The sequence below is a fragment of the Equus caballus genome, chromosome 22 (assembly GCF_041296265.1).
Source record: "Equus caballus isolate H_3958 breed thoroughbred chromosome 22, TB-T2T, whole genome shotgun sequence".
Taxonomy (NCBI): domain Eukaryota; kingdom Metazoa; phylum Chordata; class Mammalia; order Perissodactyla; family Equidae; genus Equus; species Equus caballus.
In genome coordinates this window covers 39,151,241-39,166,538 of record NC_091705.1, presented here as the reverse complement: position 1 = coordinate 39,166,538, position 15,298 = coordinate 39,151,241, and the positions used below count along the sequence as shown (strand labels likewise).

The 15,298-nt window shown below is 48.1% G+C and overlaps 1 protein-coding gene across 1 annotated transcript; it reads right to left on the bottom strand.

The window, feature by feature from the left end:
• Positions 1-24: 24 nt before the first annotated feature.
• Positions 25-14,248, bottom strand: RNF114 (ring finger protein 114). Its single transcript, XM_023626729.2, has 6 exons — positions 14,011-14,248; positions 9,837-9,987; positions 7,787-7,893; positions 7,312-7,426; positions 3,364-3,471; positions 25-1,871 (listed from the first exon to the last, which is right to left on the bottom strand). The coding sequence occupies exons 1-6, from the start codon at positions 14,148-14,150 to the stop codon at positions 1,806-1,808; spliced, it is 687 nt and encodes a 228-aa protein (XP_023482497.1). The 5' UTR covers positions 14,151-14,248; the 3' UTR covers positions 25-1,805.
• Positions 14,249-15,298: the final 1,050 nt, after the last annotated feature.

Here is a 15,298-nt window from a genome sequence, read left to right as displayed (position 1 = left end):
AAACAGGCCTTATAGCTTACCAGCTGGATAAATTATGAAATTTATTTATATTTCACCTTTTAAAAGCCAGAACATAACAAATTTCACTTTCTGGAAAGTCATCTTATTAGAAATACATGAAGTGCACTTAATACAAGGAAATCAGTTTCTTGGTACCACCAGCGAGACGGACATGCTCTCATCAGTTTCCTCAAATGAAGGTTTTGCCAAATTTCCCTCTAAACTTAGACCGAGATGATCTCAATTCAGGGAGGTCTGAGTGAACTTTTTCTAGAAAATACAGTAAAGAAGCTGACCATTGACATGTGGGCCCTCTCAAGCAACAGCACATTAGAAAAAATTATTCTGCCCCAGAAGGGCCCCATCTTTGCTGGTTACCAGGCATCAGCAGCTCTTACTGGCAGGTGGGAAGGGCCCACAGCAGCAGTGCTCAGGCCTAAAGCCCTCTTTCACTTGCAACCTCAGTCACTGACCAGAAAAAACTTCCATATTCAGACTAGAGAGGTCTGACATGAAAAACAAACTTAAACCCAGACGCCTTTTGGTGGCTGAGAGGTTCTGCCCCTCAGATTAGACTGACAGCACTTAGCTTTGTATTTATTAAAATTCATGAAACATGCTGACCCTCAAGCTTCGCGAGCTGTTACCAAAGCAAGTTTCCGGCAGACAGCTTCTATTAACAAGTGCTGCCAGGAGACGTGAGGTGGCTTCTGAACAGTGTGTCTCGTCAGAAGAGACAGCAAGCTGTGACGCTGGGTGTCCTGCAGCCTCTCTCTGCTTTAGAAGGCAGGTTTTCATACACTGATTGACAAGCTGAAACCAGTTTCATAAGGAAACCACTCGTGATAGAAAAGCAACGTTCAGTTTAAGCTAAGTTACCAAATAAAAGAACTAGAATCCACGGGAACCCCCGAACCTCTTCCTTCTTCATCTGAGGACTCCTTTTCGTGCTTCAAGGACAAGAATGTAAGCAGCTCCCAAACAGAGAGGTAAAAATGACCCAGTCACTTGAAAAATACCTCATTAGTCAGAAAATTTGAACCAGAAAGCTATGGCCCTCCCACCTCTCAAAGCCGACCCTTCTCCCTCACTTATGGATAAATGGAGTTTAACCTTTCTAACCTAGAAACATTTATTTTCACTAAAAATATATGGTTACACCTTATCCTAGAAAGGCACCATGCAGGCATTTAAGACTGAACCAGTTAATTCTAAGGGTGTGCAGGAGTGGTAGGAAAATATCACTAATCAAAACTTCCAGCATCGGACCATGCTAAACCCAAAACAATCACCCCAATCTGCCTTTTCAAATGGTCCCCAGCAGGGAACTCTGGCTTTTGGCAGCTGCTGCCAAGGAGCAGCTCCCAGGAACTTCACCAGCACAGACGGAGCCCCACTGCTGACCAGAGGCACCACTGCCAGAGCCCACACCCCTCAGGGACAAGGAGAGGAGACGCTTGTCTCATTTGTGCTATTCACGACCCAAAAAGGTCCTGGCTGGCTGAGAGGACCTGAGAGATGAACACCGGGCGGGAGGAACAAGTGTGAAACAAGGACAGGTGGAGAAGCTGGGTTCTCTATCAGAGGAGGAGCCATAAACGACCAGACATGACAAACAGGGTTAACAGGAGAAGAGCCCAAAGGAGAGGAGGGCTCTGATCTGGGGACCTGCTCCCTGTTGGAAGTGACCCTATCTAATACCACACTCACTTCCAGGTCTGCTGTACACTGAAGGTGTGAGAGTCACACGCTTCACGCCAACATGTAACGGAAGCCCTGGAGCACGAGCGGACGGCAGAGGCTGCTCACTGATCTATGATGGAGCGCTGCAACACCTGGTTCATCATGTCCTCTTCGTCCACATCGTAATCCTAAGGGCAGAACACAGACACTCAGCCTCAGCAACGGTCCGCAGCTGCAAAGACTCACTTTCAGGAGGAGGAGCAGGGCCAGCCGAGTGGGGGGCTCTGGAGAGGGCTGCCAGGGGCCAGCTCCCAGCTCCATGGTTGGCGATGCCGGCCAGGTAACGTTGGGAAATTGCCTGATCTGTCCGTGCTCTGCTGCCTCATCCTCACGATGGAACTAACGATGGCTCCATCAGACAGGGATGGTGAGGACCAGAGACACCCGAATGGAGCCTGGCTCGGACCAGGTGCGCAAACTTGGAGCGCACTGTAGGGAAACTAGTCTTTTTAGTTCAGTGAGGCAACACCATCTATTTGGGCACTACCTGGGAATCTCATCCATCCTTACAGCATTAACAACAAGGACTGTCATTCTGAAGTCTGAGTTTCAGACACTCTGTTAGACAGAGAATAAATACTCTTTATGGCAACTCAGGAAAGAGTCACACTTTCCATCTCAGGTCCTGAAATACAGCCACTGAGACTGAATACTGCTCTAAAATCCTACCTTCACACCTATATGTGCAAATAAAAACAGGTTTACTTCAAGCCGTTGGCCACATTTATCTATCACTATAATGCTAAGACAAGAGTGTGCCCCGTCAAAACCACTCGGCTCTAGGGAAAGGACACAAACCTGATGGCCACACTTGGCTAGTGGATGTGTTTTGTTTGACCTAAAGTACTTTAAAAAACAAATATGTGGGGGCTGGCCCCGTGGCCGAGTGGTTAAGTTCGCGCGCTCCGCTGCAGGCGGCCCAGTGTTTCGTTGGTTCGAATCCTGGGCGCGGACATGGCACTGCTCATCAAACCACGCTGAGGCAGCATCCCACATGCCACAACTAGAAGGACCCACAACGAAGAATATACAACTATGTACCGGGGGGCTTTGGGGAGAAAAAGGAAAAATAAAATCTTAAAAAAAACAAAAAACAAAAAACAAAACAAATATGTGACACTTCATATGAAATTCTGCATTTCCAGCATCTTGGGGTTGGAGAGGGTGGAGGGAATAGTAACATAGGGCCTGTATCTCCCCATGACCACAATCGGCTGGAGTTGATGGCAGCATAACATGAGCCATACACCGTGCAGCCTGCAAATCCTTATGAGGACCATTTCCATTACCTGTCTGCTCCCTGTGGGGACCTGAGCTTAAGGATCCCAAAGCAGGTTCTCTAACAGATAGAAACTACATATAACAAAGGAGTGTGGGCAAAAATTTTGGAAAAAACAAACAGGAGCAAGCTTTCGCTCTGTCTCAGTCTAATGACTGACCAGTTCATCTTCTTAACCACCACACCCCGAAGGCTCTGGGGTGCACCCCGCACAGCCGCCGTTCTAGCAAGTCGTCATGTCAAAGACTCAACAACAGGGCCCACAGTTCTCCAGGTTAGAGAAGAGGGGTAGGCGCGCTGCTCCCTCAGGAGAGGGAGCAGAGCCTGGGCTCCAAACTCACCACAAAAGTGTCGTAAGAAAACTGGTGCCGGCGCTGGATGTGCTCTATGAAGTTGGCGCTCCGATAGTTGGGGTCTCCCCAGGGCATCGAGGCACATATTGGACAGACCTTTCAACAAAGAAGCGTGGTCTTAGGCACCTGATGTCTGAGCTGACGTTAGCCCTCTGTGGCCTGTGTCTGGCCTCCTTTCTTCCAGGACAGCTTTCCTGACACACTAGTCCAGGGCCTGGTCACTCCTTCATGGGCACACTCACATCCCAGAAAACACCGCCAGTCTCCTACTCAAGTGAAACGACACGCAGGGTGGGTAAAGGCTTAAGCCATGGTACCACCCTTATCTGATCCTCTGCTGTGGTCAGAACAACGTGTCAGCCCAGTGGGGGTCTAGGTTACGGCTTCCAACCCAGCACAGAAAATGATCCAAAAGCACAAAGAAAACCAAGGAAATGACAGATGAGCAAGGTTCCAAGGAAGTAAAACTAGCCTTATGTGCTATTTTTACAAAGTAAATGCCCAGATGAGGGAGCTCAAGCTGAAAAGTCCTCATACAAGAGGCTGATTTGGGCTTTGAAGACTGGGAGGTATTTAGAAAGACAAAGAACGTGAAAGGTGTTCCAGAAGAGAGGCAGAAGCACGGAGACAGCCTTATAGGCAAATGGCCAGAAAATCAGCCTGGCTGGAATGGAAAATTCAGAGATGGGCAGAGAGGAGCTGGGGCAGGGGGAAGCAGTAGACATAAATGGTCTCGCTTGGAGATGAACCCTCACTATTTACAAGGAAGACAGGGTGACAAAGGGGGCTGGAAAAAGATCACTCTTGTGAACAAAGGGCAGAGGACGCCGGGTGGAAGAGGTAGGCAGGCAGCTGGCGCCAGGCAGCTGGAGCACAGGTCAGGACCAGAGCCTGAGGAGGAGGTGCCCCCAAAGGGAAGGGCTGAGACACTAACAGTTAGGGAGCTCTGCAGAAGGAGGGGAGACAGAAGATAGGGCCAGGGCTGCAGGAAGAGAGGCTCTGCCACAGACAAAATAATCAGAGGGATTTCAGGAAGCCGAAGGGGGAAATGGAGAAAACTAGCTTGCAGGACCAGAAACTGCAGAATAGTTTAGCAGTATCTATCAAAACCATGAGTGCGCTTAAGCTTTGACCAAATTAATCCACATCTAAGACTTTATTTTATAGATATATAAACTTAGGCAAAGACATGTTAAAATTCATGGCAGCCTTTTAAAACTTCAAAACTACAAAAAAGTAGCTAATAGTTTGATGAACCATCCGTTATCCCCAACACCTAGATTTAAGTCTGGCATACTTATTTCAGCAAAAAAGGGAAGCATTCTAAAATAAGACCCAACTATTTCAGTACAGTCCTAAAAACAGGTATTTCCCTTTACAAATACAAATACAATAATTCTTTAGTAGCATTTTATATCCAGTCCTGAATCCAATGTCCTGATAGTGTCTGGGACTAACCTGATGCTCCTCAATAACGGACCAGTTAAATCATGGCACAGTCAAGTAAGGGCAAACTGTGAAGCTCATTAAAAAAGAAGCAGATTTACATGTACTGATATGGAGCAGATGCCCAAAACATTGGTTATTACAGTGTGTAGACTACATGGTCATTTCCATAAAAAGAGGGACAAAAAAAGCAACATTCATGATGCTTGTCAGAACTTCTAATTTCTCCAAAGTAGAGTATCAAGACTGAGAAATCTGGGCCAGCCCGGGGGCATAGTGGTTAAGTTCACATACTCCACTTCATGGGCCAGAGGTTCGTGGGCTCAGATCCTGGGCACAGACCCACACTCACCAAGCCATGCTGTGGTAGCATCCCACACACAAAAAAACAGAGGAAGACTGCCACAGCAATTGTTGTTATTACCTCAGCAACAATCTCCTCAAGCAAAACGAGGAAGAGTGGCAACAGATGTTAGCTCAGGGCCAATCTTCCTCATCAAAAAGAAGAAAAAAAAAGGACTGAGAAATCTTCTGATTTTTAAAGGCTAGGGAAACTAAAAGATGTATGGGCCAGAGATATCCCATAGGCTGCCAGTCTCTGACCTCAGATGTAGATCAGACAGCTCTTGAGAAAGAATAAGGAAGAGAGAAGAGAGGAACGCAGACCTGATACTTTGAACTCGGCTAAAAGCAGGATTCAGGGTGATCTGTGGAAAGGATGGGGACAGTTTACACCAGGAACTGAAGGCAAACCGAGTGCCCAGAAGAACCTGAAGAGCCTGCGTGCCTAGGAGCACACCGTCCGGCTGATAAGGAGGCCCACAACAGGCCCCGCCGGCCCAGGCCCTTAGCGTGGGGAGTTGGGGAAAGCAGACAGAGGGGACTCGTCTGTGGACGCTGCAGCAGCTCAGCATTCAGAGCCCAGGGAGCCCAGTGTTACAGTGGCTATAGTGACCAAAATTTGGTCTTGGCAAAGAGTTCAAAAAGTCAAGAGAAGATTCAAGGTATTTTCGAATAGGCCAGCTATACCTTAAGATTTAGGAGAGAGAAATAAAGAATACTACCAGGCCTAATTCCAGCAAAACCTCACGCAAAGTCTGAAGTCTGCATACAACCTCTTAGAGCAATGGAGCTGAAGGCTGCCCAGAAAACTAGGTATACGGTTCAAGGGAAGCAGTCTGAGACAAATGGGAAAACTGAAGGAAACCTGCATGGAAGCTGGGTTAAGACCTAGTCTGTTAATGACATCAAGAGGGAAGGAAGCGGAGGGGAGCTCTGCTGACACAGACCAAATTCAAACATTTTTTTTTTTTAACATTTTTATTTTTCCTTTTTCTCCCCAAAGCCCCCTGGTGCATAGCTGTGTATTTTTAGTTGTGGGTCCTTCTAGTTGTGGGTTGTGGGATGCGGGACGCCGCCTCAGGCTTGATGAGCGGTGCCACGTCCATGCCTAGAATTTGAACCAGCGAAACCCTGGGCCACTGAAGCAGAGTGCACGAACTTAACCACTCGACCACTGGGCCGGCCCCCAAACACTTTTTTCAAAAAAGAAACTACACGTGGACACCAAGGGATCCAAGTTAACGTTACCAAAAACAGGGCCAAAAGACTTCATATGACCCTTAACGTGGCACCTGGAGGACACGCTGCTTACAGAGCATCCCAGTATCTAATCATGAAGAAACAGACAAACTCAGATGCAAGGACACTCCACAAAACAACTGGCCTGTCCTCGCTAAAAACGTCAAGGTCACGAGCCAGCCCCGACGGCCTAGTGGTTAAAGTTAGGGGTGCTCCCCTTCAGCAGCCCAGGTTTTCATCCTGGGCATGGAACCTCACTGCTTGTCTGTCAGTAGCCACACGGTGGCGGTGGCTCGCATAGAAGAACTAGAAGGACCTACAACTAGAATCTACAACCACGCACTGGGGCTTTAGGGTGGGGGGAATAAAAAGAAAAGAAAAGGGAAGATTGGCAACAGGTGTTACTCAGCACGAATATTTCTCAGCAAAAAAAAATGTCAAGGTCATGAAAGACAAAGAAAGGCTGAGGACCAAAGAGACATGACAACGAAATGTAATACACAGACCCAGGATGTGGGGCAGGGGAAGACTGCTATGAAGGACACTACAATGGTTAAAATTTAAACATCAATTCCACATTAGCTATTAGATTCTATCAATGTTATGTTTCCTGAGTGTGACAATTAAACACAAAAAATGTGGTTTTGCAAGAATGTAAACTACTCTTAGGAGATATAAGCTGAAATATTCAGGGGCAAAGGGTCATGAAATCTGTAACTTACTCTTGAATGGTTAGCAAAAAATATGTATATAGAGAGTATGGTTAAGCAAATACAGTAAAGTGCTATTAATCTGTGAATCTAGGTAAACAGTACATAGCAGTTCACTCTACTGATTCTGTAATTTTTCTGTAAGTTTGACTTTTTTTCCATAAAAAGTAAAAAAAAAAAAAAAAAAAGTTACTCTTACCACAGATTTGGTATCCGTGCTATGGGACAACTTGCAGTGTTCCACAAGTCCTTCTTGATCAAAGTTCTTTTCAGGACAGTAAGGGCAAGGAAAGGTATAACGGTTTGGGACATTCCTGGAAGATGAAAGGCAGGAAAAAAAAAGAAACCGCTCTGTGAGCACCTTTCCACACAACTTCAACCACTGTAGCCCCAAAAAGGAGCAAAGTTACCAGACGTGTTAGGACAGCGATTCTGATGATCACTTTAGAATCAAGTCAACTCTTCTGAAAACACAGCATGGCTAGTATTTGAAATGAACATCAGACAGTCCTTCTCTACACCCCCCAACAAAAACTGACATCAGCCTTAGCCAGCGTAACAATTACACCTCCACCTTCCAAAACTCGTACAACTAGACCCTTGGACATGCAAAGTGGCCAATGTCTTTGTAGCAAAAGATGGCCTCCACCTAAGGGAGTGACTGAGTCATTTACCTTGGCTGAAGGGACGCATCCTTGGTGGTGGCCTTCACACCTTCCATGATGTAATTCTGGTATTTGGAACAAGTAGCCACGTGGGCCCGGATCTTGGATAGGAAGAACTTAGACGGAAGAATCAGAGCCCACAGGTTAGTCAGGACCCTGTACCAGGTCCACCACAGTCCCAAAGCAAGGGCAAGAAGACCACTAGACCCACAACACCCTGGCAAACACCCCCAGACTCCCGGCTGTGCTCAGGTGGCTGAAGGGTTTCTGTGAATACCAACAATGACGTTTCACTTGATCAAACTAGGTGACCTGCTTCCACTCTAAAGTGACTCTCCTGGAGGCGTGTTTCCTTCACAACGTGCTCTCTGCTCACAGACACATCCCAAACCCAGTGAAGTTTCCGAGTTTTCCACACTAGCACTTAAATTAGTCTCCTCACAGCAAGCCAAGAACCACACTCCATTATGTGCAGCAGAGAAACAGGATCGTTTATGTAAAAAGGACAAAGGCTAGTAATCCTAGTTAAAAGTACAAACTGCCAGACCATGATAAATGATCTTAAAAAAACCTGAAATCTGAATTCCATTTCTCCCATAAAATCTAGTCTTCGAAAGAAGGAAAGAGAAAAGAAAACCCAGAGAATAGTGCTTCATCACAGGTGTTCTAAAAAGAAAGAAAAGTGTAAGGAATGAATAAAAGGGGGAGGTAAAGGGAAGATAAACATTTTTGGAAGTATAATATACCTGGAGGTATAATATGATACAATTGCTAATCTTTAAAATGGAGGAAATGAAAAGTATACAGAAAAAAGTCAAAAAACCCATGATGCACACATAAAGAAAGATGAAGGTAACAGGAAATTTATTTTAGTATCTTGAGTTTCCAAGTTAAAGAAAACTGCAAGAAAAAAACAAAAAGTTTCAACATTTGAGCTCTGGCTTTCCCTGATGCTTCTTTCTGTCTTACTTCCAGCTAAAGAACTAACTTCAAGCTGTCAATCAAAGAGCTCACAATTAGAAGGGATGGGAAATGGCCCTATTCAGAACTGCAGCCACTGTCCACCCCAGCACGAATCCGCTCTGAAAGGAAGGAGGTGCTAAGGTGTATCCGCTCTTTGGCTCCCATATTAAGGTGTTAAAGTAATGAAACTGACATGCAAGGCTGTCCAATAAGTCACTAAGTGAAAAGAAGTTGTATAAATATATATTACAGTATGATACATCCTGTTTCGTAAGAAATCCTACATTTGTGTTTGTAAAAATCCTACATCTGTGTTTGTCAAAGGGCAGAAAATGTTTTGCAGCCTTCTAAATTGAACCACTTTTAAAGAGGTAACCTCTGGAGTGGGGAACAAGCCTACATTATTTTATATTTTTGTATTGCCTGGAATTAACAATCATAATAATTTTAAAGCCAATTAGGCTACGTATATCTCTTGGAAAATAAGACAATAGTATTTCTTCTCTGCAGTTATAACAGGCATTAAAGTAAATATACTTGACTCTAACATGATTATACAAAAGAGCATGGAGGCATGTCAAATGTTAGATATTGCTATTATAATCAAATGACTTCATATTGACCTTTGTATCATCAGTCCTCCCTATCAAGTGCTAAAAAGGCAAACAATTAAATTTTGTACCTAAATGAGATAGATCATAAAATTCCCCCTCTAACTCATTGCAGCAGATAACTTTGTGTCATTGACTTCATTTTATATTTTAAACAATTAAGAAATATCATTGTCATTATATTCTAATTAAAATTGTGCATAATGCTTTGGAAAGATGGGGGTGTTTTATAGGAAAAACCTGGGCTAACTGATTTCTATGGCTTTCAAAGTTAACATATGTAATATCCTAAACCAATTCTTAAAAAAAAACCCCAATAAGTTTACCAAAACGAAACAGCACAGCCATTGCCACAGATAACTGGCATGCACACATGCTGTTAGTCACCTAGTCATGCTCTCACTTCAGAAACAACGTGGCAACAGCTTGACGTTTTACCCCCGCTCATCACAAAGACACTGACTCTTCGTTTTACTTCCACATACATTTTTACGGCAGCCATGGCAAGAAGTCTCTGTGCTCTCAATCTGCCGCTCGAGCTCCACGGCTGGGACGCCAGGCGCCAGAGGGCTGCGACACACCCCACAGACAGGCTTCTTCGGCTTCAGACATTCCTGCAGGCATGCAGAGCAAAAGCTAGAACAAGACATACAGAGAACCTGCATCATGCATTGTGGAGACAAGACAACAAAAATGGATACACTTTTCAAAAGACAGCAATGAATAATGGATTAAAAACATCTTGCTCCCTACCCCCAATTCAAATACTGAGTCCTCCTAGGCCAGAAAAACAGCACCGGGGGTTGCCGGGCAAAGAGCACACAGGCCCAGCAAGAGAAACAAACACGAAGTGCCATGACACACACTGAAAGGTGTCATGGTGCAGCCTTCCAACCTTCGCCTTTGCCACTGATGGGTCTCGGTGGGGTTTCCTAAATCTCGGTTTCTCCTCTGTGAAATGGAGATGGTAGCACATACCTCTAGGATTGTAGGAAGGATGGAATATGTACAGCAGCCCACAAATACAATGTCCAGCACACGTGAAATGCACCGCAAACAGGAGCTGCTACCATTAGAAGTGAATGCAAAGCAGAATGGGAACACAAAGACATGAGCAACTAGGCTGCTAAGACTAGAGGCAGCATCCACAAAAGAGCCTTAAAAGAAAGAGGTCAGCTGGCAGAGGAAATGAAAACCATTCCAGGCCCTCAGACTCAAAAATTCATGATGCATCTGAGGAAGAAGTGTAACACTTTTCCTCATAAGCAGCAGGGCCCCAGATGTTCAAAGCAAGGTATCAACGAGACCAAAGCCAAGTTTTAGGAAAATGGCTCTGGGGTGATCATGGACAAGAGAGTTGTGGGCTTTTAATTATTTTTTTAGGTGAGGAAAGATGAGAAGAGACTTGAAGTAGAAACCAAACAGATGGCTAAAGGCAAGGGATTGTGAGGGCCTGACTGAGGCGACAGAAACAAATTCAGGAAATGGTTCTGAGGCGGCCTCCGCAGGACTTGAGCACTTACTGAATTTGGAGAAGAAAAGAAGGAAAGTCAGGGACGACTGAGTTCTCTCCTGAAGCCTGGGCAGGTGGTGCTGCTGGGATAAGGTGCACAGAAAGAAGGGATAACAAGGCATGGGAAGAGCCCGGCCGCATACCCACCCGGACAGACTGACGGCAGGATAACCAAATCTGCCAGGAAGAATTCAGGAGACACAATCAGAGGTAATCTGCACATTTGACAGTTTTTTAGGGTTTCTAAGAATTTTATTCCTCTTTGTCATTAAGCTAGATGGTAATGCTGCTAGGCAAAATTCTAGACCAGGCTGGGAGAAGGTGGGGTTCTACTGACTCACCACTCAGGGCACAGCAGTGAGCTAAACAAAGCCTCTGTCCTCATGGTGTGCATACTCAAGGGTGGAGAAAAACACAAGTGTGAATTTCAGATAGTGATGAAGTATAGGAAGGAAATGAAGCGAAGCAAAGAGATGAGCTCTCTTTGTCGATCATAGGAAGCTTCTTCAAGGAGGTGATATCTGAGCTGAGACCTAACTTCAAGGAGAGAACCACACAGACCTGGATGCAAAGAGTTCCACGCAGAGATGACACCAAGTGCAAAGGGGGGTCGGAAAGGCAGAAAGGAAGGCTGTCGGGGTCATCATGGAGACCACAGCGAGAGGGTAGACGGTAGGCGATGAGGTTGGCGAAGCAGACAGGCCTTGTGGCTATCACTTACTGTACTTCTTCTCAAGGGCAGATCACAAGATAAACTCAAGAGAGCACAGAGGGTCCCAGAGAGCATAACAAAACCAAACCCAGCTTGCAGATAAAAGTAACTCGCAGCCTCCCTTCAGGCACACACCCAGATACAGCTCATCAATCAAACATTTGTGGGCCACTCTGTGCCTGAGTCATGCCCAACAAGGAGCCTGCTTTGAAACGGTCCTTACATCTTGGGCTGGCTTTCAGTTTCCATTTCCGTAACGGGCCTTTTTCTAGTTCAGCCTTCTAGATGCAACCTTTCCTGCTACTGTGCTATGGAGAAAGTCCCTTCTCTTGGGCACCCAGCCACCTGCCCTTCTCCAGCTGTATTCCACTAGATTGGAGAAGGTTACAGTCATTCAGGGCTTGAAATATTTTCTAAAAACCCTATACCCCAGCCACAGCTTCAGTGATGTTCAAGTTTTCAAGCACAAATGTTAGCAAAAATCACCTGGGCAGAGCAAAAAGCACCTGGCTGGAGCTAAGGGAGACCTGCGCTGCCCTCACAGGTGCATCCATCTGTCTTCAATCAGCAGTGAACTAATGAACAAGCGCAACTAGTATGGTGAGTATAGCAAAAAGCCAAGGTTTGAATCCTAGTACTGCCCCTTGACCTCTGACCTAGGAAAGGTTCGCCTGGCTCAAGGAAACCTCAAATTTTCTTGCTCTTCGGTTGGTAAATTGTGCTGGGTCAAGTCTCTTTAAAAATGTTGACTGTAAATGAAACCCACTGAATTAATCCAAGATTAGCTAAATGTAATAAGGAGGGCTGATCCAAGGAAAAGAGGACTCAATGAGAAAGCTAACTAGACTCACTTCCACTCTCACCAAGTTTGCTTCCCTCACTGACATCTTGGTTCATTCACCCATTACCTGATCACACACCCCGCCCCGGTTTGACCCTTAAAACACCCTCCCACCACACAATGAATTTTCACAGTAGTTGGAACATCTGTTAGTACTTACTTCTCATCAATCCACTGGCTTGTGAACTCTGAGGGCAGAGGTGTTTCTTACTACGCCCCACGATTTTGGCACGAGGCGGGCACACAAATATTTTAGTGGGTTGACTATAAGATGGGAAGATGGATGCTCAGAAACTGTGCTGGGCACTGGGGATATAGAGAGGGGCAAAACAGATACGGCCGCTGCCCTCATGATCCCTAAGTTTTGCTCTGAGCAAGGAAGGAGGAAGCCCCAGGAGAGAAGCAGAGAGAGAACGTAAACGGGGATGGTGATAGGGAGGTCACTTAAACTGGGACTTGAGTCTGAGAAGGATCTGGGGTAGGGGCGCGGGAGGTGCAGATGGGGGGGAAGAGTTCCAGGCTAACTGAACTGCGAGCAGGAACAGCCTGAGGCCAGAAAGAGCTCGGTGTACTTGAAGACGCAAAAAAGCAGTCAGTGCGCCTAGGAGCCCTTGCCAAGGTGCCAAGTGTTCTCTGGGCTGGCAAACAGATGCGTGCAGTCCACCTGGGAGGAGTGAGACCAGGGTGGGCCCGGCCTAAACCAGCCGTAGTTCCCTGGCCTGCAAGACGTCTGCCAACCCCCTTCCCCTGCGGGACTGCTGCAGAAATAATGCCCGGGAGGCCCAACAGGTGCCTGTACCGCCCAGTGACCAGTAAAAGGGGTCCAAAGGCCAATGCCAAGGCGATACCACGATAAGCACTGAGCGAGGCCAAAGAGCGAAAGCCGACTCCAAGCGGCAAGAAGCAGGCGGCGACTTTCCACAGTTCCCTCAACTCAGGTGTGTGTGTGTGTCCCATGGAGCGAGGCTTAGACTCCAATCCGGCCAAGCTCAGAGCACCCACGCCGGCCCAGGACCTGTGCCGGACGCGTTCACCCCCATCTCCTTAGTCGTCGCGGCCGGCCCACCCGCAAGACGCAGGCCGCGAAGGCGTCCCCTCAAAGGGCACGACGCACACCTCGTCCGCAGCAAGCAGGAAGGCTACACCCCCGATCCGCCCGCTCCAGCCGCGACCACAGTCCCGGGCGGGCCGCTCAGGTCCTCCCCGGACTTCCCTTTTGTCCCTCCAGGCCCGCCGGCGTTCTCCAACTCCAGCGCCCGTTAGACTACCCGGAGCGCCGGACGCGTGCCGCCGCACGCCCCCGACCTCAGGGGATGCAGACCCCCAGAGGGGCCCGCGGCTCTCCGCGGCAGACGGCAGCCCGCCGCCACGCGGGGGAAGGGGCCTGACAGGCCGCCCGGGACACCGCAGGCGCTCGACGCCAGCCCGGGGCGGCCGCCTTCCGCGGGCCTCCGGAGCCCGGACGGCCCCGCGGGGACGCCGCGTCAGGCCGGTCCTCTCGCTCCCGCGCCGGGCCCCTCCCCGCCGGGCCTCGCCCCTCCGCCCCGCTCCCTCTCAGCCCCGCGCCCCCCGACCAGGCCCGACCGCGCTTACACGTGTCCGCAGGGCACTTGCACCGGCTTCTCGTACACCTCCAAGCACACGGGACACGTGAAGCGGCCCAGGGGGTCGGCCTCCGCCGCGGGTCCCGCCAGCGGAGCACCCGCCGCCGCCTCCTGCATTTGCGCCGCCATCTTGCCGTCGCGGAGCAGGGCGCAGCCGCGGCCGAGGAGGAGGAGCGCGGGGGGCGGGGCGGGGGTGTCGCGTGCGCGCGAGGGGCGGGGCCGGGGCGACGCGTGCGCGCGAGGGGCGGGGCGCGCGGGGCCGGGGCTCGTGGGAGGAGCGCCCGGCTGGGGGCGGGGCTACTGGCTAGGCCGAAGGAAATCTGGAAAATGTGGAAGCCAGATCCCGAGCCTGGCAGAATTAGAATGGGCTCTGTCCTTCGGCCACTGTTTCCCATATTTAAATCTTTATTACTGTTACTTAATATTATGCACTATTACTTAATATTTCTCTTCAAATCGACTTGCTCTGTCTTTAAGCTTAAGCAAACAGGTTTTAAAGGGAGATCTTATATCACTCCCGAGGTACTAACAGAAAATCAGCATCACTTATTTTAGAAGGGCACTGCAAAAATACACTGGAAACAAAGCAATACTATTTATTTTTTTGAGGAAGATCAGCCCTGAGCTAACACCTGCTGCTAATCCTCCTCTTTTTGCTGAGGAAGCCTGGCCCTGAGCTAACATCTGTGCCCATCTTCCTCTACTTTATATGTGGGACGCCTACCACAGCCTGGGGTTGACAAGCGGTGCACAGGTCCATACTGGGATCTGAACCCGTGAGCACTAGGCCGGCGAAGTGGAACACGGGAACTTAACTGCTGCGCCACAGGGCCGACCCCGAAAACAATACTATTAATTCATGCTGGGTACTGTTGGCGCTGGAAAGGCAGATGAGCCATTATTGGAGAGGCGTTGAAGACAAGCTGTCACCACACTGAGACTTCCCAGTGGAAGCAGAAGGAATGGGCAGCGTCGTCCTCCGTGAGGGAACATTGGGTAACGTCGTGCTCACGCGTCTCCTGGTGATGAGGTCCAGCTCCTGCTCAGAGCAGTCGGAAGCTGAGGCTCGAACAGCTCGACTAAACCTCAGTTTCACAAGAAAGGGGTGGGCCTAGAACCCAGATGTTTTGAATCCCAACTGTCTCCACTTTCACTGCACCAAACCAGCTCTTGTAAACAGCCCATTTAACACAAGACTCATCTTTTTAAAAGGCAGCTCTGCTAAAATTCTACATGGTTCTTTTAACCAGAGAATTCAATGGTCAATTAAACCTCCA

What these genes read in the sequence shown, in the direction of transcription:
- RNF114 (XM_023626729.2), bottom strand. Translation starts at nt 14,150, where the DNA reads ATGGCGGCGCAAATGCAGGAGGCGGCGGCGGGTGCTCCGCTGGCGGGA. An exon ending in CAAGTGCCCTGCGGACACGT is followed by an intron (nt 9,988 to 14,010) that starts GTAAGCGCGGTC and finishes GTCTTGTTCTAG; the next exon opens with CTTTTGCTCTGCATGCCTGC. An exon ending in GCACGGATACCAAATCTGTG is followed by an intron (nt 3,472 to 7,311) that starts GTAAGAGTAACT and finishes CTTTGTTGAAAG; the next exon opens with GTCTGTCCAATATGTGCCTC.